Source organism: Brienomyrus brachyistius, chromosome 13 (genome assembly GCF_023856365.1).
Source record: "Brienomyrus brachyistius isolate T26 chromosome 13, BBRACH_0.4, whole genome shotgun sequence".
Lineage (NCBI taxonomy): Eukaryota > Metazoa > Chordata > Actinopteri > Osteoglossiformes > Mormyridae > Brienomyrus > Brienomyrus brachyistius.
The window spans coordinates 7,265,887-7,288,414 of record NC_064545.1 but is presented as its reverse complement, the minus strand read 5'-3'; the positions used below and the strand labels follow the sequence as shown (position 1 = coordinate 7,288,414).

The window sequence follows — 22,528 nt, the reverse complement described above, 5'->3', positions numbered from 1 at the left end:
GAGTCCTTAACCAAACCAGCTGTTCTACAAGCTGAAAGGTGAAGAAAAGCGATGTTTTCAGCTGCTCTCATCCACTGCCGTTTGTCTTCCATAGCAGCAAAGCTACAGTAAAGCTATGAAAGTTAAAATAGAAGCTATTTGTATGCAGATAAACTGTTAGCTTAGTTTGACACAAAATTTAAATTTGGCGGCTGACAGCAGCAGTACGTCACACTTTGTGACAGTGAGACCTGCAGCATGCAGGGGTGAGTCTAAGGGGGAGCATGGGGTGTATTCACCTAGATCTATTTCAAGGCTTTAGTAATATTATTCTGCAGATTTAGATTAATATGAATAATATTACATAATTTTAATAATCTATTATAAATATAGCATAAAAATTACCCACCCCCCCAACAGCCTTGGGCCAGTGAAATTCTGAGACACTGAATTATCCAACCGCCACATATGCTCTTTAAAGGCTTACACACACACACACTCATTCTCTAACACACTTAAACACAAACTCACATTCACTTACACACACATGAACACAGCATTCCTATCTCATCCAGGAGATACAATCCTGTCAGAACTTTTTTTATGCCTCCTATAAATGTACAAGAACACAGAGAGTAAAGGCCATTTTAATTTATGCCTTAGTTTAAGATATATGTATACCTTTTTCAGTAATTTTATTTGACATCATTTTATTTATTTTTTGCATTTAAGAAAGTGTTTTCTTTTAAAAGGCAAAACAAATATCTACATAAATGCAGTAAAAGGGTTTAGTTCTTTTGTCAGTTGTATGGAGTTCAATCATTAAAAAATGTTCCTAAAACAGAAGCCCATGAGTTATTCATTTTAAGAATAATTACGATTGCTCTTTAATCAGACAAAGGTATTTCTTATCCGATTACTCGATTAATCAATGGAATAATTGATAGAATACTCGATTACTAAAATAATCGATAGCTGCAGCCCTAAACTCAATGCACTGAAGTTCATTTATATTTCTTCACACGTAACTGCAAAATATACCTCATAGACTGAATAGGGATTTCCGTTACTTCTCTTCTGGGTTGTTTTCTGGAGAAGAAATAATATATGATCATTTTTAATGATATCCATTTATTAAACACGTCAAAATCACACTGCATTTATAGATTTTTATCAGCTTTCTTCATAATAGTTTCATAAACATAGAGATAAAATATAAGGCATTAAAGAACCCTCACCTTCTCCAAAAAAGCACACCGATGATAACAGCGATAATTAAAATGATTAAGACTGCGAAAACCCCACCTACTGCTCCACCGATGACAGCTAATGAAGAAATACAGAAGGACGACAGAGATCAGTCTCAAGTTCTGCAAAGCCCCGGAACATATGGTGAACACCAAGGCAGATCATGATGCAAAGAGGGATCAAAATGTAAAAAATTGTTCAATACCTGGATTTTGAGGAAGGGTAACGAAAAAAGGACCCGACAGGCTGAAGAACGACTGAGCGATGTTCACGATGTTGTTGTTGTCCGTAATGAGTGACGTAAACGCAGCAATAGAGTAGCTATAAGAAGTTCAAAGAATTTTTTTTTAAATACGTGCGGCACCAAAAGCACTCCTTAAACCCATTAATGTGATGATGCTTACTGTACTATAGTTTCTAAAATAGAAGACTACTGTCCAATTGCATATTATAAAGAAGTATTTTTACACTAAAGATAATGTTATATTTTGAATGACCTGTACTTGGAAACCTGCTAAATTACTCTAAACGGTTAGATGCAGTGCCAGTGGTTTTTAAATGATGACGACACTGTAGTTGGGTCCATACCTATAACTCTTTGTTGGTTGTAGGGCTGCATTCTGGTATGCATTCCACTGAGTGTTGTCTCCGACAGTAATAGAGATTTGATCGGCCTGGCTGGCCTGCCTAGTCCCTCCCTGCAATTTCGTTACTACTGCGAGGTAAGCACCAACTTGATTATTTGCATTCCAGGCATCACAGGTTTCGCTTAAATATTGTTTATCGTTTGTATTACCTGAAATAAAATGAAACAAATGAATGAAGAACTGATACAGATTGCTAGGCTCCAAGTGCCACTCTGACCTTGACCAGGAATATATGGATAAAATACTTTGGTTGTTTATTTTCTCACGGAGAAAAGCAGCTCATATATATGGATGAATTAATAGATAAATACAGACGGATACAGATTGATGAAAATGGTTGTCCAGGAACCCATTTATCCACGATGGCTTCCTGTGATGCAGTATCATGGTACGGTACTTAGCTTATTGCAGGAAGCACAGAGTGTGAACAGGGCAAGATTTCTGAACCACTAGTCTGCAAGCAATCTCAAGTGAGCCATGAAACTGGGATAGAGAAATGCATGTACAATGTTTTATTTGAATTTCATACTTTCCTGGCAGTTTCTTGATGTAACAAAGTAATTGTTTCAAAAGCATCTGCAACTTGATAAAATGTGAAGCGTATATTAAGGAGTTAATCGCATGTGAACATCACGTCATTACGTGTAATGCTGCTCTATTGCTGCTCTTAATGGATCGCTGCACAGATGCAAACTCCATCACCGGGGTCACCCTGGTTGGCGAAAATGACTAAGGAATCTCCCAGTCGGTAAAATTTACTGATGGGTCGTGAAATTTACAGAGGGTGACACCCCACCCCCCGGTCGGTGAAATGTAGCCTGGTCCACCAACATGGTAAATGATAAATAGCCAAGCCTTGTGGCTGGAAAAGTTCAGAAACCTGGAGATAGGAGACATCTTGATCATGGTGCCAGTCCACCACAGGGCCCAACCACACAAGAGGGGCAAACTGAGGAGATCAGATCAACTAAATCGTGTGTCTTTGACCTACGATTGTTACTTTCAATCTGAAGAAGTACAGTACAGTATGCTATCCTCTATAATAAAAATTGGGCAGTTGGTGGGTTGTCTGGTCCCCCAAAATACTGTAAAATTTGCCTTGTAGAGGGACAAATGATGAAATGCAGAACAACTTGCGTCCCATATTGGTTCAAAAAGGGACGCTGTGTTTTAGTTCTCAGTACAAGAAAGATGGCAGCTCTACTTTGTGGAAGGATAGCAGAACCACTGGGGGGTAACTTATACATGCATTGGGAGAAGTAAATTCCAAAAGGCAGGACAGGAATTGAACCCCACACCTGGAGGCAATCGTACTTCCAATGATTCCTTAAAGTAGCTTTTATCAAAAACAAAGTGTAGTCATGGAAAACAATAGTACTGAGACTCACCACTGCCTTCTATCGCAACCAAGACACCAACATGTGTAATGTTGCCATTGCTGTTATTGAAGATTGTACTTTGTAAATTCAAAACAAACATATTGTAACTGGATTGTGAGGGTGATAATGCACTTGGATTCACATTGATCATGGGTGGAGCTGAAAGAAAACGTGAAAGTGAGAGTTCATTAGCTTACAATCTCTACTTGTGTACAGTATACCCTACTGTTTGGCAATAAACAGGCATTCTGATGCCAGCTGAGATGTAGAGCATATACCTGTGACGCCCGTTGTACATGATATGGGCAATTTTTGGCTATTTTTTCCTGGCCCGACAGTCATGATCGTCACTGTGTATGTCATGCTATATGCAAGATCGTGCCAAACGTGAGAAGTATCGCTGGCCGACACGTTCACATTCACACCGTTTACGGTAATCTGATAGCCTTTGTAGTTTCCTGCAGGCTTTTGCCAAGATATATTGATATACGCATCCGCTCCATTTGGGCCAGTACACGCGAAGTCTTTTGGTGGAGCAGCATCTGGAAAAAATGTGGGTAGCTATGACCATGACCATGTGACCATGTAGACAACATTCTTTCTGTCTAGGTCATATGTTGCGTTTTTGCACCAGCCGCAGTACATACCTGTATAGCCAATAACATTGACCCCCACACTTCCTGTGCCATCAGCCGCCAGTGTTATCACGGAGAATGAATAGCATGTTCCAGGACTGAGACCATCCACATTCAGGATCATATTTGATACGTTTTTGATGATTGTCCCATTTTTCATAACCATGTACTGATACCCATTGTAATGCACAGGCCGACTCCAATTTAGTGTAATTGCAGTCGTCGAGGTGTTAAACACCTGGAGACCCTGAACACTCTCTGGCACTGAGGATTGAAAAAGGACATGAATATTTTAAGTTGAATATCGCTACAATTTCTTTTGCATGACTCATATCATGACACTTCTGCTCAAAATAAAAAACAGTAAACCAATATATCATCAACTCCACTTTTGAATGTGGATTGATGCAGTGAGAATGAGGTCATATAGGTGAACTCAAAAAGAAAGGTTGCATACTAATCATCAAAATCTTAATGGGTAAGACTGTAATGCTATGAAGTGAAATGTAAGTTTGTGGGCTTGGTTCATGACTATTATCTAAATTATCTAAACATTAGCTGTTATCCTATGTGTCCCATTACGGTTAGTCATCTCACCCCTGCAACATTATTACAGAATTAGCTGCAGACAGACAAGATATCACGGTTATACGGTTAGCCTATTCAGCAAGCAAATGATTGATACAATACAACAGCAAATACAAGTACTGGGAAAATAACAATACAAGTCATAAGTTCAGAACTGCCTTTGGACTCCAGTAGGATCTCCCTTCATTCCATCTGATGAGCATTATTTTCCAATAAAAAATGGCAAATTTTCGATATTCAGCAGACTCCAGGTATCAAACTACAGTACTTAACAGCCCAGTATTGTATTGGTCAGTATTGCAGGTTCTTAGATACAATGCAACTCATGGTGCTGAGGCCACATGAAACTTAAGGTGCAGAAATTAGAATTAAGTTTCAGGAAACAGGGTAACATCCCAAATCTGTCAAAATTAGCTGAACCAACATCTAGTACGCTAAAAATATGGAAATCCCAGTTAAAAGAAAATCTGAAATAAAGAATATGCAGTGTGCATATATGCCTGCATGACTTGCTTTTTTAAAGCAGTTGATCAGAGGCACATTATTATTATTATTAATAATAATAATAATAATAATTATTATTATTATTATGATCATAATTAAAAACATCTTCCAAGACTTGACTACGCGCTTCTGAACTTCTATGTGAGAAAAGATCTTCTCTTCAGGAACTGTGCTCCTAATCTCAGTGTTTGCAAGACATTCTTGATTGGGGCCTTTCCTCCATAAACAGTGTTTGTTAAACCGATACAAGAAAACAAAGTTATAAAACATGAAATGTCATTAACTAAAGGTTTCACTTTATTCATCTAGAACACTGACTAGTCACGGGTCTCAGACTATAAAAGCAACACACTCTAACTTTAAAAAAAAAAAATCAAGTAAAAGCCCTTCTGATTGACAGTCGTGGAATTTGGATTTGGATTTTAAAGAATGTATTTACACAACCAACATCTAAGATCAAGAGATTTTTAAAAACCGGTGAAAACTCACAAGTTGTGACCAGATATTTCCAGACTGGTTTGCTGGTTAAGTCCAGGGGTCCAACCGTTACCACGGAGATATTGTATGCTGTCCCAGAGAGCAGTGAAGACAAGGTGGCACTGTTTGTAGAAACTGTAATTGTGTAAAGTGCTGAAGATGCATAGCTCACAATGTAGCTAAACTGCCTTGCTTGGGGCACAGCGGGACTCCACGTCAAATTAATGGAACTTACATTCTTGTTTGTGATTATGATAGTTCCGGGTTCATTTGGATCTAGGGGTACAAAAATTTCTTAAATAGTTGCATTTTAACACAAAGACACATTGCAACCCACTTCTACATAGCATGATATTAAAGATCACATTTCTATTTGCTTATTCAACAGGTTTACTGACCTGAAAGTTGCCTAGTGTTGGTATAAAATGGGAATGACATAACCGGCTGACAAGTATGCATTCACCATATAAGATATACCTGTACCGATTTCTTCGTAAGCAGCACAAATGTGTACTTTTCTGTGTATTTATGCTGTTATGACATTTTAACCTTTGCATAGCAATTGGATACTTGCGTAACGGTTATGTCAATCCCTGAGTCTAAGCCATTCATTAACCACACAAGCAAAGGCATTGGTAGCAACTCACAAGTTGCAGTTGAACATGGGTCTGATACTGCAGAGATGGGGCCGCTGATTGCTGCCACTGTGGCATTGTACCAAGTTCCAGCCACCAAGCCAGTATAACTTTGTGAACAACAGGTGGAATTCATACTGGTCTCATTGTACTGACTTGTAAGATTGACTACATATCGTTCTACATGGCCTACGGGAGCTGTCCAGTTGACGTTAATTGAATTATTTGTGCCTCCATTTGACACAGAACAGATTGGTTTTGTAAGATCTGTATATGAGAGAGAGAGAGAGAGAGAGAGAGAGAGGTAGGACTGAGTAGATATGGACAATTTCTCTGCCATAACAATAGCACATAGTCATTCAAAATGATGCAGTACATATATTGAGTTTAAATGTCATGTAATACCATGATGTGTGTTTAAAGATAAAGAAAATGAGCAGACATTGCTATACTCATCAAGAATTTCATTTCAAGATTTCATTCAATATGGCAATAAACAGAAAATCTCATGCAGGAAGCTGCGTAATCATTTAGAGCAACCACATAACTACAATGGGGTATAAGACCACATGACTACAATGGGGCAGAAATATACCACATGACTACAATGGGGTAGAAATATACCACATGACTACAATGGGGTATAAATAGAACACATAATTACAATGGGCCAGAAATATACCACATAACTACAATGGGGTATAAATAGACCACATAAACATGCTACAACACATAAATGTTTGAAAACTAAAGCCAAATACTAATACATAAAAATGCTTACTGGTATATTGTGACAGACTGATAGGAGCTCCTGCAGTTTGATTATCTCCTGCAATCGCAGTGACACTGAATGTATACTGAGTTCCAGCGGTAAGATTACTAATAGTTATGGATGTGTTAAGTGAAGTAGTATTCTGCTGAGTACTGCTGTCATTCCATAGTACATTATAAAAGGCAGCATTTCCCACAGGAGGAGCCCAGGACAGCGAGACAGACGTTGGTGATATTGCAATGATAGTCAGGTTCCTGATGACATCAGGTCCTGTGAAAGTAACAGAGGGGGTCATGAAAGAAAGGAATATTTCAATTAAGAAATTTGAACCATTACTACTTAATGGCAGCTTCAACACACTGTGGTCTTGGGTATACTTAACATGCAGAAACATGCAGTAAGACATTGTTTTGCTGGAATTGCATTTTGTAAACATTTAGCTGCCCAATTCATCAAAATTATGCGGCAAAAATCTTTGAAACTACCTACAAGTTTGTTTATGTTAAATTGGGCAACTCTGAAAAACATCTTCTGGAAAACGGTATATCTCCGAGTTACCCTCCACTGTACAACTGATAAATATTGGCACAAAACATACAGGTATGACTTACTAAAACTTTTGAACAACAAGATAAAATTCCAAAATAAAAAAAAAAGATTACAAAGTGAGAGAAAAAAGGTTCATTCATAAGTAAGACTCACTGGTATATTGTGACAGACTGATAGGAGCTCCTGCAGTTTGATTATCTCTTGCAATCGCAGTGACACTAAAGGTATACTGAGTTCCAGCGGTCAGATAACTAATAGTTATGGATGTGTTAAGTGAAGTAGTATTCTGCTGAGTACTGCTGTCATTCCATAGTACACTGTAAAAGGCAACATTTCCCACAGGAGGAGTCCAGGACAATGACACAGATGTTGGTGATATTACAGTCACAGTGAGGCTCCTGATGACATCAGGTCCTGTGCGTGCAAGAGAGGGGGTCAGGGAAGAAAACAATATTTTAATATAACAATATAAAGAAATTTTGTGAATTTTCCCAAGCAATACCACACAATGGAATCTTCTACAGATTGTAGTATTTGCTAAACCTAACGGGCAGAATAACGCAATGAGACATATTCTTGCTGGGATTGGATTTTGAAAAGAATTTACCCTCAGTTTCCTCAATATCTGTTCTTTCTATAAATTCTGTAAACTTACTGTCAGTATCTGTATATTAGTTACTTCCACACTGTAGTCCAACACAGAAAAGCTTTAACAAACTATCAATGCCTAGCATTATGTGGATATGCCCTACTAAAGTTAAACTACAGCCAAAAATTAATGTGCAATGAACACTCACTGAGACATACAACCAGACGTATAGGAGCTCCTGCAGTTTGATTATCTCCTGCAATCGCAGTCACACTGAATGTATACTGAGTTCCAGCGGTCAGATTACTAATGGTTATGGATGTGTTATGTGAAGTAGTATTCTGCTGAGTACTGCTGGCATTCCATAGTACACTGTAAAAGGCAGCATTTCCCACAGGAGGAGCCCAGGACAATGAGACAGATGTTGGTGATATTACAGTCACAGTGAGGTTCCTGATGACATCAGGTCCTGTGCGTGCGAGAGAGGGGGTCAGGGAAGAAAACAATTATTTAACATACAGATTAATTTGGGGAACTTGCCAAACCAATATCACAAAATTGTATTTTCAACAGACTGTACTCTATGGTACACATAACAGGAAGGATAAAGCAATCAAACAATTTCTTCCTGGATATAGATTTTGAAAACCTATCATCAACATCTATAGAAAAATCTGTATTTTCTATTAATGCTGCAAAAACATACATTAAGGTAAGTACAAGTATTTTTTAAATAATCTTTAAATTCTTAACATATCAGAAACAACATCTGAAATACAGTCTATCTGCAAGTTGCTGTCCACTGTACTCCAACACAAGAAAGTTTTAACAAACTGACTGTTGTGACGACACAACAGATATATAAGCCTTACAAAAAACTATACTACTACTAAAAAAATTTCCAGAGTAAGATACATAGGTTCATTCATAATGCAGACTCACTGGTATATTGTGACAGACTGATAGGAGCTCCTGCAGTTTTATTATCTCCTGCAATCGCAGTGACACTGAATGTATACTGAGTTCCAGCGGTCAGATTACTAATTGTTATGGATGTGTTAAGTGAAGTAGTATTCTGCTGAGTACTGCTGTCATTCCATAGTACACTGTAAAAGGCAGCATTTCCCACAGGAGGAGCCCAGGACAATGAGACAGATTTTGGTGATGTTACAGTCACATTGAGGTTCCTGATGACATCAGGTTCTGTGCGTGAAAGAGAGGGGGTCAGGGAAGAAAACAACATTTCAATACAAAGATTCATTTTCTGATTTCACTATCATAAGACGGTACTGTAGACTATGCCTGATAGGCAGAATTACAAATTCAGACAGTTTATTGCTGGAATTGGATTTAGAAAATGTTTAAGCACCATTGTCATTAGAAAAACCTGTACTTTTTTATTAATATCATAAAAATAACTTTTAAATTACCTAAAAGTGACTTTATGATAAACAATTCATAACATGTCAGAAACATCTTCAGTAAGACAGTATATCTGTGGTACTTTTCACTATACTCCATCTCAAAAAAGCATTGACAGACCAACTGATACTACCACCCAGCAAATACATATGACTTGCTAAAAGTATAAAGCACGTAGGAAAAATTCCAAAAGATATGACAGACTTGTTTTTATTGAACACTCACTGGTATATTGTGACACGCTCGTAGATGCTCCTGCAGTTTGATTATCTCCTGCAATCCCAGTGACACTGAATGTATACTGAGTTCCAGCGGTCAGATTAGTGATGGTGATGGATGTCTTAAGTGAAGTAGTATTCTGCTGAGTACTGCTGGCATTCCATAGTACACTGTAAAAGGCAGCATTTCCCCCAGGAGGAGCCCAGGACAGCGAGACAGATGTTGGTGATATTACAGTCACATTGAGGTTCCTGATGACATCAGGTCCTGTGCGTGCAAGAGAGGGGGTCAGGGAAGAAAACAACATTCAATGTAACGATTCCTTTTGTGATTTCTTCCGAACAAATACCACCCAATGGCATCTTCTACAGATTGTAGTATTTGCTAAACCTAAAGGGCAGAATATCGCAGTCAGACACTACCTTGCTGGAATTGGCTTTTGAATACAATTTACCCCCAGCTTCCTGAGAAAAATCTGTACTTTTTCCTTATTCATTCACCTTCTCTAACACTTGCCTAATGCAGGGCCAAGAGCCTATCTTAGACACTATAGGTGCAAGGCGGGGAACAATGTAGGACATGGCGCCAACCCATCACAGACACACACACCCTTCAAATCTACAGAGAATCTGGCAACTCCAGTTCACCTCAGCATGTCCTTGAGGTATAGAGCAAACTGGAGAACCCAAAAGAAACTCCATGACAGCACAGGGAGAACGCACAAACAGCACATACATAGAGAGCCAGGGCTGGCTAAAAATCAAAGACTGGTCTGCAGAGATATGAGGGCACTGTGTCATCACGACACCCTACTGTCTATTGATGCTGCAAAAGCAGTCTTTTTACAAGTAATTTTTACTGTCCTAAATTCTTGACTTCTCAAAAACATTATCTGGAACAGAGCATATCTGTGAGTAACTTTTCACTGTTTACCAGCGTAAGAAACCATTAAGAAGCTGACTATTACTGTGAGACAACAAATGAATATGCCTTACTAAAATATGCTACAATTAGGACAAGTTCCAAACTATAGCAGAAACCTAAGTTTTAATGAAGACTCACTGGTATATTGTGACAGACTGATAGGAGCTCCTGCAGTTTGATTATCTCCTGCAATAGCAGTGACACTGAATGTATACTGAGTTCCAGCGGTCAGATTACTAATTGTTATGGATGTGTTAAGTGAAGTAGTATTCTGCTGAGTACTGCTGGCATTCCATAGTACACTGTAAAAGGCAGCATTTCCCACAGGAGGAGCCCAGGACAATGAGACAGATGTTGGTGATATTACAGTCACAGTGAGGTTCCTGATGATATCAGGTCCTGTGCGTGCGAGAGAGGGGGTCAGGGAAGAAAACAATTTTTCAGTTAAAGATTCATTTTGTGATTTTTTTTTTCAAACCCTCATTACCTAAAGGCATTTCCTATAGACTGTACCCTTGCACAGGGGTGTCGGTAGGGTATGGTTACCCAAGCAAATACAGGGGGCCGAGCACTTAACAGGGGCCCTTGAGTAAATAAAAGTACATGCAAATTTGGGTGGGGGGCCCAAAGTCATATTTTCTCAGTGGGGCCAGAATGTCTAGCTACATCCCTGCTCATGGGTAGATATATTGGCACAGTTATGCAGTTAGCCATGTTGTTCCTGGGAATGGATTTTGAAAACATCTAGCCACCAGATTCTTTAGAAAAATCTATACTTTCTCTTAATACTGAAACAATTATCTTAGAAGAAGTCAACAACTGTCTTTATGGTGTCAAATTATTATAATGACGAAACAACTTCAGGAAGACAGTATATCTCAGAGAGACCGTCCACTCTATTCCAACTCAGGAAAGGTTTAACAAACAAACCATCATTGCCACATAACAGATATATAAGGCTTACAAAAACTATAGTAGTACTATCAAAAATTCCAAAGTAAAGGACAAAAGTTCATTCTTAATGAAGACTCACTGGTAAAATGTGACACACTCATAGGAGCTCCTGCAGTTTGATTGTCTCCTGCCATCGCAGTGACCCTGAATGTATACTGAGTTCCAGCGGTCAGATCACTAATAGTTATGGATGTGTTAAGTGAAGTAGTATTCTGCTGAGTACTGCTGTCATTCCATAGTACACTGTAAAAGGCAGCATTTCCCACAGGAGGAGCCCAGGACAGCGAGACAGACGTTGTTGATATTGCAATGATAGTCAGGTTCCTGATGACATCAGGTCCTGTGCGTGCAAGAGAGGGGGTCAGGGAAGAAAACAACATTTCAATGTAACGATTCCTTTTGTGATTTTTCCGAACAAATACCACCCAATGGCATCTTCTACAGATTGTAGTATTTGCTAAATCTAACGGGCAGAATAACGCAGTCAGACACTACCTTGCTGGAATTGGCTTTTGAATACAATTTACTCCCAGCTTCCTGAGAAAAATCTGTACTTTTTCCTTATTCATTCACCTTCTCTAACACTTGCCTAATGCAGGGCCAAGAGCCTATCTTAGACACTATGGGTGCAAGGCGGGGAACAATGTAGGACATGGCGCCAACCCATCACAGACACACACACCCTTCAAATCTACAGAAAATCTGGCAACTCCAGTTCACCTCAGCATGTCCTTGAGGTATAGAGCAAACTGGAGAACCCAAAAGAAACTCCATGACAGCACAGGGAGAACGCACAAACAGCACATACATAGAGAGCCAGGGCTGGCTAAAAATCAAAGACTGGTCTGCAGAGATATGAGGGCACTGTGTCATCACGACACCCTACTGTCTATTGATGCTGCAAAAGCAGTCTTTTTACAAGTAATTTTTACTGTCCTAAATTCTTAACATCTCAAAAACATTATCTGGAACAGAGCATATCTGTGAGTAACTTTTCACTGTTTACCAGCGTAAGAAACCATTAAGAAGCTGACTATTACTGTGAGACAACAAATGAATATGCCTTACTAAAATATGCTACAATTAGGACAAGTTCCAAACTATAGCAGAAACCTAAGTTTTAATGAAGACTCACTGGTATATCGCGACAGACTGATAGGAGCTCCTGCAGTTTGATTATCTCCTGCAATCGCAGTGACACTGAATGTATACTGAGTTCCAGCGGTCAGATTACTAATTGTTATGGATGTGTTAAGTGAAGTAGTATTCTGCTGAGTACTGCTGGCATTCCATAGTACACTGTAAAAGGCAGCATTTCCCACAGGAGGAGCCCAGGACAATGAGACAGATGTTGGTGATATTACAGTCACAGTGAGGTTCCTGATGATATCAGGTCCTGTGCGTGCGAGAGAGGGGGTCAGGGAAGAAAACAATTTTTCAGTTAAAGATTCATTTTGTGATTTTTTTTTCAAACCCTCATTACCTAAAGGCATTTCCTATAGACTGTACCCTTGCACAGGGGTGTCGGAAGGGTATGGTTACCCAAGCAAATTCAGGGGGCCGAGCACTTAACAGGGGCCCTTGAGTAAATAAAAGTACATGCAAATTTGGGTGGGGGGCCCAAAGTCATATTTTCTCAGTGGGGCCAGAATGTCTAGCTACATCCCTGCTCATGGGTAGATATACTGGCACAGTTATGCCGTTAGCCACGTTTTTCCTGGGAATGGATTTTGAAAACATCTAGCCACCAGATTCTTTAGAAAAATCTATACTTTCTCTTAATACTGAAACAATTATCTTAGAAGAAGTCAACAACTGTCTTTATGGTGTCAAATTATTATAATGACGAAACAACTTCAGGAAGACAGTATATCTCAGAGGGACCGTCCACTCTATTCCAACTCAGGAAAGGTTTAACAAACAAACCATCATTGCCACATAACAGATATATAAGGCTTACAAAAACTAAAGTAGTACTATCAAAAATTCCAAAGTAAAGGACAAAAGTTCATTCTTAATGAAGACTCACTGGTAAAATGTGACACACTCATAGGAGCTCCTGCAGTTTGATTGTCTCCTGCCATCGCATTGACACTGAATGTATACTGAGTTCCAGCGGTCAGATTACTAATAGTTATGGATGTGTTAAATGAAGTAGTATTCTGCTGAGTACTGCTGTCATTCCATAGTACACTGTAAAAGGCAGCATTTCCCACAGGAGGAGCCCAGGACAGCGAGACAGACGTTGTTGATATTGCAATGATAGTCAGGTTCCTGATGACATCAGGTCCTGTGCGTGCAAGAGAGGGGGTCAGGGAAGAAAACAACATTCAATGTAACGATTCCTTTTGTGATTTTTCCGAACAAATACCACCCAATGGCATCTTCTACAGATTGTAGTATTTGCTAAACCTAACGGGCAGAATATCGCAGTCAGACACTACCTTGCTGGAATTGCCTTTTGAATACAATTTACCCCCAGCTTCCTGAGAAAAATCTGTACTTTTGCCTTATTCATTCACCTTCTCTAACACTTGCCTAATGCAGGGCCAAGAGCCTATCTTAGACACTATGGGTGCAAGGTGGGGAACAATGTAGGACCTGGCGCCAACCCATCACAGACACACACACCCTTCAAATCTACAGAGAATCTGGCAACTCCAGTTCACCTCAGCATGTCCTTGTGGTATAGAGCAAACTGGAGAACCCAAAAGAAACTCCATGACAGCACAGGGAGAACGCACAAACAGCACATACATAGAGAGCTAGGGCTGGCTAAAAATCAACGACTGGTCTGCAGAGATATGAGGGCACTGTGTCGTCACGACACCCTACTGTCTATTGATGCTACAAAAGCAGTCTTTTTACAAGTAATTTTTACTATCCTAAATTCTTAACATCTCAAAAACATTATCTGGAACAGAGCATATCTGTGAGTAACTTTTCACTGTTTTCCAGCGTAAGAAACCATTAAGAAGCTGACTATTACTATGAGACAACAAATGAATATGCCTTACTAAAATATGCTACAATTAGGACAAGTTCCAAACTATAGCAGAAACCTAAGTTTTAATGAAGACTCACTGGTATATCGCGACAGACTGATAGGAGCTCCTGCAGTTTGATTATCTCCTGCAATCGCAGTGACACTGAATGTATACTGAGTTCCAGCGGTCAGATTACTAATTGTTATGGATGTGTTAAGTGAAGTAGTATTCTGCTGAGTACTGCTGGCATTCCATAGTACACTGTAAAAGGCAGCATTTCCCACAGGAGGAGCCCAGGACAATGAGACAGATGTTGGTGATATTACAGTCACAGTGAGGTTCCTGATGATATCAGGTCCTGTGCGTGCGAGAGAGGGGGTCAGGGAAGAAAACAATTTTTCAGTTAAAGATTCATTTTGTGATTTTTTTTTCAAACCCTCATTACCTAAAGGCATTTCCTATAGACTGTACCCTTGCACAGGGGTGTCGGAAGGGTATGGTTACCCAAGCAAATTCAGGGGGCCGAGCACTTAACAGGGGCCCTTGAGTAAATAAAAGTACATGCAAATTTGGGTGGGGGGCCCAAAGTCATATTTTCTCAGTGGGGCCAGAATGTCTAGCTACATCCCTGCTCATGGGTAGATATACTGGCACAGTTATGCCGTTAGCCACGTTTTTCCTGGGAATGGATTTTGAAAACATCTAGCCACCAGATTCTTTAGAAAAATCTATACTTTCTCTTAATACTGAAACAATTATCTTAGAAGAAGTCAACAACTGTCTTTATGGTGTCAAATTATTATAATGACGAAACAACTTCAGGAAGACAGTATATCTCAGAGAGACCGTCCACTCTATTCCAACTCAGGAAAGGTTTAACAAACAAACCATCATTGCCACATAACAGATATATAAGGCTTACAAAAACTAAAGTAGTACTATCAAAAATTCCAAAGTAAAGGACAAAAGTTCATTCTTAATGAAGACTCACTGGTAAAATGTGACACACTCATAGGAGCTCCTGCAGTTTGATTGTCTCCTGCCATCGCATTGACACTGAATGTATACTGAGTTCCTGCGGTCAGATTACTAATAGTTATGGATGTGTTAAGTGAAGTAGTATTCTGCTGAGTACTGCTGTCATTCCATAGTACACTGTAAAAGGCAGCATTTCCCACAGGAGGAGCCCAGGACAGCGAGACAGACGTTGTTGATATTGCAATGATAGTCAGGTTCCTGATGACATCAGGTCCTGTGCGTGCAAGAGAGGGGGTCAGGGAAGAAAACAACATTCAATGTAACGATTCCTTTTGTGATTTTTCCGAACAAATACCACCCAATGGCATCTTCTACAGATTGTAGTATTTGCTAAACCTAACGGGCAGAATATCGCAGTCAGACACTACCTTGCTGGAATTGCCTTTTGAATACAATTTACCCCCAGCTTCCTGAGAAAAATCTGTACTTTTGCCTTATTCATTCACCTTCTCTAACACTTGCCTAATGCAGGGCCAAGAGCCTATCTTAGACACTATGGGTGCAAGGTGGGGAACAATGTAGGACCTGGCGCCAACCCATCACAGACACACACACCCTTCAAATCTACAGAGAATCTGGCAACTCCAGTTCACCTCAGCATGTCCTTGTGGTATAGAGCAAACTGGAGAACCCAAAAGAAACTCCATGACAGCACAGGGAGAACGCACAAACAGCACATACATAGAGAGCTAGGGCTGGCTAAAAATCAACGACTGGTCTGCAGAGATATGAGGGCACTGTGTCGTCACGACACCCTACTGTCTATTGATGCTACAAAAGCAGTCTTTTTACAAGTAATTTTTACTATCCTAAATTCTTAACATCTCAAAAACATTATCTGGAACAGAGCATATCTGTGAGTAACTTTTCACTGTTTTCCAGCGTAAGAAACCATTAAGAAGCTTACTATTACTATGAGACAACAAATGAATATGCCTTACTAAAATATGCTACAATTAGGACAAGTTCCAAACTATAGCAGAAACCTAAGTTTTAATGAAGACTCACTGGTATATCGCGACAGACTGATAGGAGCTCCTGCAGTTTGATTGTCTCCTGCAATCGCAGTGACACTGAATGTATACTGAGTTCCAGCGGTCAGATTACTAATTGTTATGGATGTGTTAAGTGAAGTAGTATTCTGCTGAGTACTGCTGGCATTCCATAGTACACTGTAAAAGGCAGCATTTCCCACAGGAGGAGCCCAGGACAATGAGACAGATGTTGGTGATATTACAGTCACAGTGAGGTTCCTGATGATATCAGGTCCTGTGCGTGCGAGAGAGGGGGTCAGGGAAGAAAACAATTTTTCAGTTAAAGATTCATTTTGTGATTTTTTTTTCAAACCCTCATTACCTAAAGGCATTTCCTATAGACTGTACCCTTGCACAGGGGTGTCGGAAGGGTATGGTTACCCAAGCAAATTCAGGGGGCCGAGCACTTAACAGGGGCCCTTGAGTAAATAAAAGTACATGCAAATTTGGGTGGGGGGCCCAAAGTCATATTTTCTCAGTGGGGCCAGAATGTCTAGCTACATCCCTGCTCATGGGTAGATATACTGGCACAGTTATGCCGTTAGCCACGTTTTTCCTGGGAATGGATTTTGAAAACATCTAGCCACCAGATTCTTTAGAAAAATCTATACTTTCTCTTAATACTGAAACAATTATCTTAGAAGAAGTCAACAACTGTCTTTATGGTGTCAAATTATTATAATGACGAAACAACTTCAGGAAGACAGTATATCTCAGAGAGACCGTCCACTCTATTCCAACTCAGGAAAGGTTTAACAAACAAACCATCATTGCCACATAACAGATATATAAGGCTTACAAAAACTAAAGTAGTACTATCAAAAATTCCAAAGTAAAGGACAAAAGTTCATTCTTAATGAAGACTCACTGGTAAAATGTGACACACTCATAGGAGCTCCTGCAGTTTGATTGTCTCCTGCCATCGCATTGACACTGAATGTATACTGAGTTCCTGCGGTCAGATTACTAATAGTTATGGATGTGTTAAGTGAAGTAGTATTCTGCTGAGTACTGCTGTCATTCCATAGTACACTGTAAAAGGCAGCATTTCCCACAGGAGGAGCCCAGGACAGCGAGACAGACGTTGTTGATATTGCAATGATAGTCAGGTTCCTGATGACATCAGGTCCTGTGCGTGCAAGAGAGGGGGTCAGGGAAGAAAACAACATTCAATGTAACGATTCCTTTTGTGATTTTTCCGAACAAATACCACCCAATGGCATCTTCTACAGATTGTAGTATTTGCTAAACCTAACGGGCAGAATATCGCAGTCAGACACTACCTTGCTGGAATTGCCTTTTGAATACAATTTACCCCCAGCTTCCTGAGAAAAATCTGTACTTTTTCCTTATTCATTCACCTTCTCTAACACTTGCCTAATGCAGGGCCAAGAGCCTATCTTAGACACTATGGGTGCAAGGTGGGGAACAATGTAGGACCTGGCGCCAACCCATCACAGACACACACACCCTTCAAATCTACAGAGAATCTGGCAACTCCAGTTCACCTCAGCATGTCCTTGTGGTATAGAGCAAACTGGAGAACCCAAAAGAAATTCCATGACAGCACAGGGAGAACGCACAAACAGCACATACATAGAGAGCTAGGGCTGGCTAAAAATCAACGACTGGTCTGCAGAGATATGAGGGCACTGTGTCGTCACGACACCCTACTGTCTATTGATGCTACAAAAGCAGTCTTTTTACAAGTAATTTTTACTATCCTAAATTCTTAACATCTCAAAAACATTATCTGGAACAGAGCATATCTGTGAGTAACTTTTCACTGTTTTCCAGCGTAAGAAACCATTAAGAAGCTGACTATTACTATGAGACAACAAATGAATATGCCTTACTAAAATATGCTACAATTAGGACAAGTTCCAAACTATAGCAGAAACCTAAGTTTTAATGAAGACTCACTGGTATATCGCGACAGACTGATAGGAGCTCCTGCAGTTTGATTATCTCCTGCAATCGCAGTGACACTGAATGTATACTGAGTTCCAGCGGTCAGATTACTAATTGTTATGGATGTGTTAAGTGAAGTAGTATTCTGCTGAGTACTGCTGGCATTCCATAGTACACTGTAAAAGGCAGCATTTCCCACAGGAGGAGCCCAGGACAATGAGACAGATGTTGGTGATATTACAGTCACAGTGAGGTTCCTGATGATATCAGGTCCTGTGCGTGCGAGAGAGGGGGTCAGGGAAGAAAACAATTTTTCAGTTAAAGATTCATTTTGTGATTTTTTTTTCAAACCCTCATTACCTAAAGGCATTTCCTATAGACTGTACCCTTGTACAGGGGTGTCGGTAGGGTATGGTTACCCAAGCAAATTCAGGGGGCCGAGCACTTAACAGGGGCCCTTGAGTAAATAAAAGTACATGCAAATTTGGGTGGGGGGCCCAAAGTCATATTTTCTCAGTGGGGCCAGAATGTCTAGCTACATCCCTGCTCATGGGTAGATATATTGGCACAGTTATGCCGTTAGCCACGTTTTTCCTGGGAATGGATTTTGAAAACATCTAGCCACCAGATTCTTTAGAAAAATCTATACTTTCTCTTAATACTGAAACAATTATCTTAGAAGAAGTCAACAACTGTCTTTATGGTGTCAAATTATTATAATGACGAAACAACTTCAGGAAGACAGTATGTCTCAGAGAGACCGTCCACTCTATTCCAACTCAGGAAAGGTTTAACAAACAAACCATCATTGCCACATAACAGATATATAAGGCTTACAAAAACTAAAGTAGTACTATCAAAAATTCCAAAGTAAAGGACAAAAGTTCATTCTTAATGAAGACTCACTGGTAAAATGTGACACACTCATAGGAGCTCCTGCAGTTTGATTGTCTCCTGCCATCGCATTGACACTGAATGTATACTGAGTTCCAGCGGTCAGATTACTAATAGTTATGGATGTGTTAAATGAAGTAGTATTCTGCTGAGTACTGCTGTCATTCCATAGTACACTGTAAAAGGCAGCATTTCCCACAGGAGGAGCCCAGGACAGCGAGACAGACGTTGTTGATATTGCAATGATAGTCAGGTTCCTGATGACATCAGGTCCTGTGCGTGCGAGAGAGGGGGTCAGGGAAGAAAACAACATTTCAATGTAACGATTCCTTTTGTGATTTTTCCGAACAAATACCACCCAGTGGCATCTTCTACAGATTGTAGTATTTGCTAAACCTAACAGGCAGAATAACGCAGTCAGACACTACCTTGCTGGAATTGCCTTTTGAATACAATTTACCCCCAGCTTCCTGAGAAAAATCTGTACTTTTGCCTTATTCATTCACCTTCTCTAACACTTGCCTAATGCAGGGCCAAGAGCCTATCTTAGACACTATGGGTGCAAGGTGGGGAACAATGTAGGACCTGGCGCCAACCCATCACAGACACACACACCCTTCAAATCTACAGAGAATCTGGCAACTCCAGTTCACCTCAGCATGTCCTTGTGGTATAGAGCAAACTGGAGAACCCAAAAGAAACTCCATGACAGCACAGGGAGAACGCACAAACAGCACATACATAGAGAGCTAGGGCTGGCTAAAAATCAACGACTGGTCTGCAGAGATATGAGGGCACTGTGTCGTCACGACACCCTACTGTCTATTGATGCTACAAAAGCAGTCTTTTTACAAGTGATTTTTACTATCCTAAATTCTTAACATCTCAAAAACATTATCTGGAACAGAGCATATCTGTGAGTAACTTTTCACTGTTTTCCAGCGTAAGAAACCATTAAGAAGCTGACTATTACTATGAGACAACAAATGAATATGCCTTACTAAAATATGCTACAATTAGGACAAGTTCCAAACTATAGCAGAAACCTAAGTTTTAATGAAGACTCACTGGTATATCGCGACAGACTGATAGGAGCTCCTGCAGTTTGATTATCTCCTGCAATCGCAGTGACACTGAATGTATACTGAGTTCCAGCGGTCAGATTACTAATTGTTATGGATGTGTTAAGTGAAGTAGTATTCTGTTGAGTACTGCTGGCATTCCATAGTACACTGTAAAAGGCAGCATTTCCCACAGGAGGAGCCCAGGACAATGAGACAGATGTTGGTGATATTACAGTCACAGTGAGGTTCCTGATGATATCAGGTCCTGTGCGTGCGAGAGAGGGGGTCAGGGAAGAAAACAATTTTTCAGTTAAAGATTCATTTTGTGATTTTTTTTTCAAACCCTCATTACCTAAAGGCATTTCCTATAGACTGTACCCTTACACAGGGGTGTCGGAAGGGTATGGTTACCCAAGCAAATTCAGGGGGCCGAGCACTTAACAGGGGCCCTTGAGTAAATAAAAGTACATGCAAATTTGGGTGGGGGGCCCAAAGTCATATTTTCTCAGTGGGGCCAGAATGTCTAGCTACATCCCTGCTCATGGGTAGATATACTGGCACAGTTATGCCGTTAGCCACGTTTTTCCTGGGAATGGATTTTGAAAACATCTAGCCACCAGATTCTTTAGAAAAATCTATACTTTCTCTTAATACTGAAACAATTATCTTAGAAGAAGTCAACAACTGTCTTTATGGTGTCAAATTATTATAATGACGAAACAACTTCAGGAAGACAGTATATCTCAGAGAGACCGTCCACTCTATTCCAACTCAGGAAAGGTTTAACAAACAAACCATCATTGCCACATAACAGATATATAAGGCTTACAAAAACTAAAGTAGTACTATCAAAAATTCCAAAGTAAAGGACAAAAGTTCATTCTTAATGAAGACTCACTGGTAAAATGTGACACACTCATAGGAGCTCCTGCAGTTTGATTGTCTCCTGCCATCGCATTGACACTGAATGTATACTTAGTTCCAGCGGTCAGATTACTAATAGTTATGGATGTGTTAAGTGAAGTAGTATTCTGCTGAGTACTGCTGTCATTCCATAATACACTGTAAAAGGCAGCATTTCCCACAGGAGGAGCCCAGGACAGCGAGACAGACGTTGTTGATATTGCAATGATAGTCAGGTTCCTGATGACATCAGGTCCTGTGCGTGCAAGAGAGGGGGTCAGGGAAGAAAACAACATTCAATGTAACGATTCCTTTTGTGATTTTTCCGAACAAATACCACCCAATGGCATCTTCTACAGATTGTAGTTTTTGCTAAACCTAACGGGCAGAATATCGCAGTCAGACACTACCTTGCTGGAATTGGCTTTTGAATACAATTTACCCCCAGCTTCCTGAGAAAAATCTGTACTTTTTCCTTATTCATTCACTTTCTCTAACACTTGCCTAATGCAGGGCCAAGAGCCTATCTTAGACACTATGGGTGCAAGGTGGGGAACAATGTAGGACATGGCGCCAACCCATCACAGACACACACACCCTTCAAATCTACAGAGAATCTGGCAACTCCAGTTCACCTCAGCATGTCCTTGAGGTATAGAGCAAACTGGAGAACCCAAAAGAAACTCCATGACAGCACAGGGAGAACGCACAAACAGCACATACATAGAGAGCCAGGGCTGGCTAAAAATCAAAGACTGGTCTGCAGAGATATGAGGGCACTGTGTCATCACGACACCCTACTGTCTATTGATGCTGCAAAAGCAGTCTTTTTACAAGTAATTTTTACTGTCTTAAATTCTTAACATCTCAAAAACATTATCTGGAACAGAGCATATCTGTGAGTAACTTTTCGCTGTTTTCCAGCGTAAGAAACCATTAAGAAGCTGACTATTACTGTGAGACAAAAAATGAATATGCCTTACTAAAATATGCTACAATTAGGACAAGTTCCAAACTATAGCAGAAACCTAAGTTTTAATGAAGACTCACTGGTATATCGCGACAGACTGATAGGAGCTCCTGCAGTTTGATTATCTCCTGCAATCGCAGTGACACTGAATGTATACTGAGTTCCAGCGGTCAGATTACTAATTGTTATGGATGTGTTAAGTGAAG

General features: G+C 40.0%; 2 protein-coding genes across 5 annotated transcripts in view; both read right to left on the bottom strand.

Moving 5' to 3' along the window:
• Positions 1-661: 661 nt before the first annotated feature.
• On the bottom strand, positions 662-21,886 carry LOC125706672 (receptor-type tyrosine-protein phosphatase eta-like). 2 transcript variants are annotated; one of them, XM_048973454.1, is made up of 18 exons: positions 13,551-14,025; positions 12,657-12,917; positions 11,601-11,861; positions 10,706-10,966; positions 9,650-9,910; positions 8,945-9,205; positions 8,211-8,471; positions 7,567-7,827; positions 6,874-7,134; positions 6,105-6,359; positions 5,470-5,733; positions 3,901-4,152; positions 3,532-3,795; positions 3,263-3,412; positions 1,816-2,023; positions 1,433-1,548; positions 1,218-1,305; positions 662-1,068 (listed from the first exon to the last, which is right to left on the bottom strand). In XM_048973454.1, the coding sequence occupies exons 1-18, from the start codon at positions 13,849-13,851 to the stop codon at positions 984-986; spliced, it is 4,071 nt and encodes a 1,356-aa protein (XP_048829411.1). In that variant the 5' UTR covers positions 13,852-14,025; the 3' UTR covers positions 662-983. The 2 variants fall into 2 exon arrangements, with proteins under 2 accessions (XP_048829411.1, XP_048829412.1); XM_048973455.1 differs by lacking the exons at positions 12,657-12,917; positions 13,551-14,025 and adding an exon at positions 21,763-21,886 and having other exon boundaries at positions 762-1,068; positions 11,601-12,016.
• The window catches only part of LOC125706668 (receptor-type tyrosine-protein phosphatase eta-like), a 53,219-nt gene continuing 40,610 nt past the window's right edge, over positions 9,920-22,528 (bottom strand). The window contains exons 15-16 of one of the 3 annotated variants that reach the window (XM_048973441.1): positions 19,892-19,970; positions 9,920-10,143 (exon numbers count right to left, since the gene is read on the bottom strand). Coding sequence is in view for 1 of the 3 variants with exons in the window: in XM_048973446.1 (XP_048829403.1) it covers positions 20,419-20,431 (13 nt within the window). In the remaining 2 variants the exon portion in view is untranslated. The other 2 variants (XM_048973442.1, XM_048973446.1) reach the window with 2 other exon arrangements.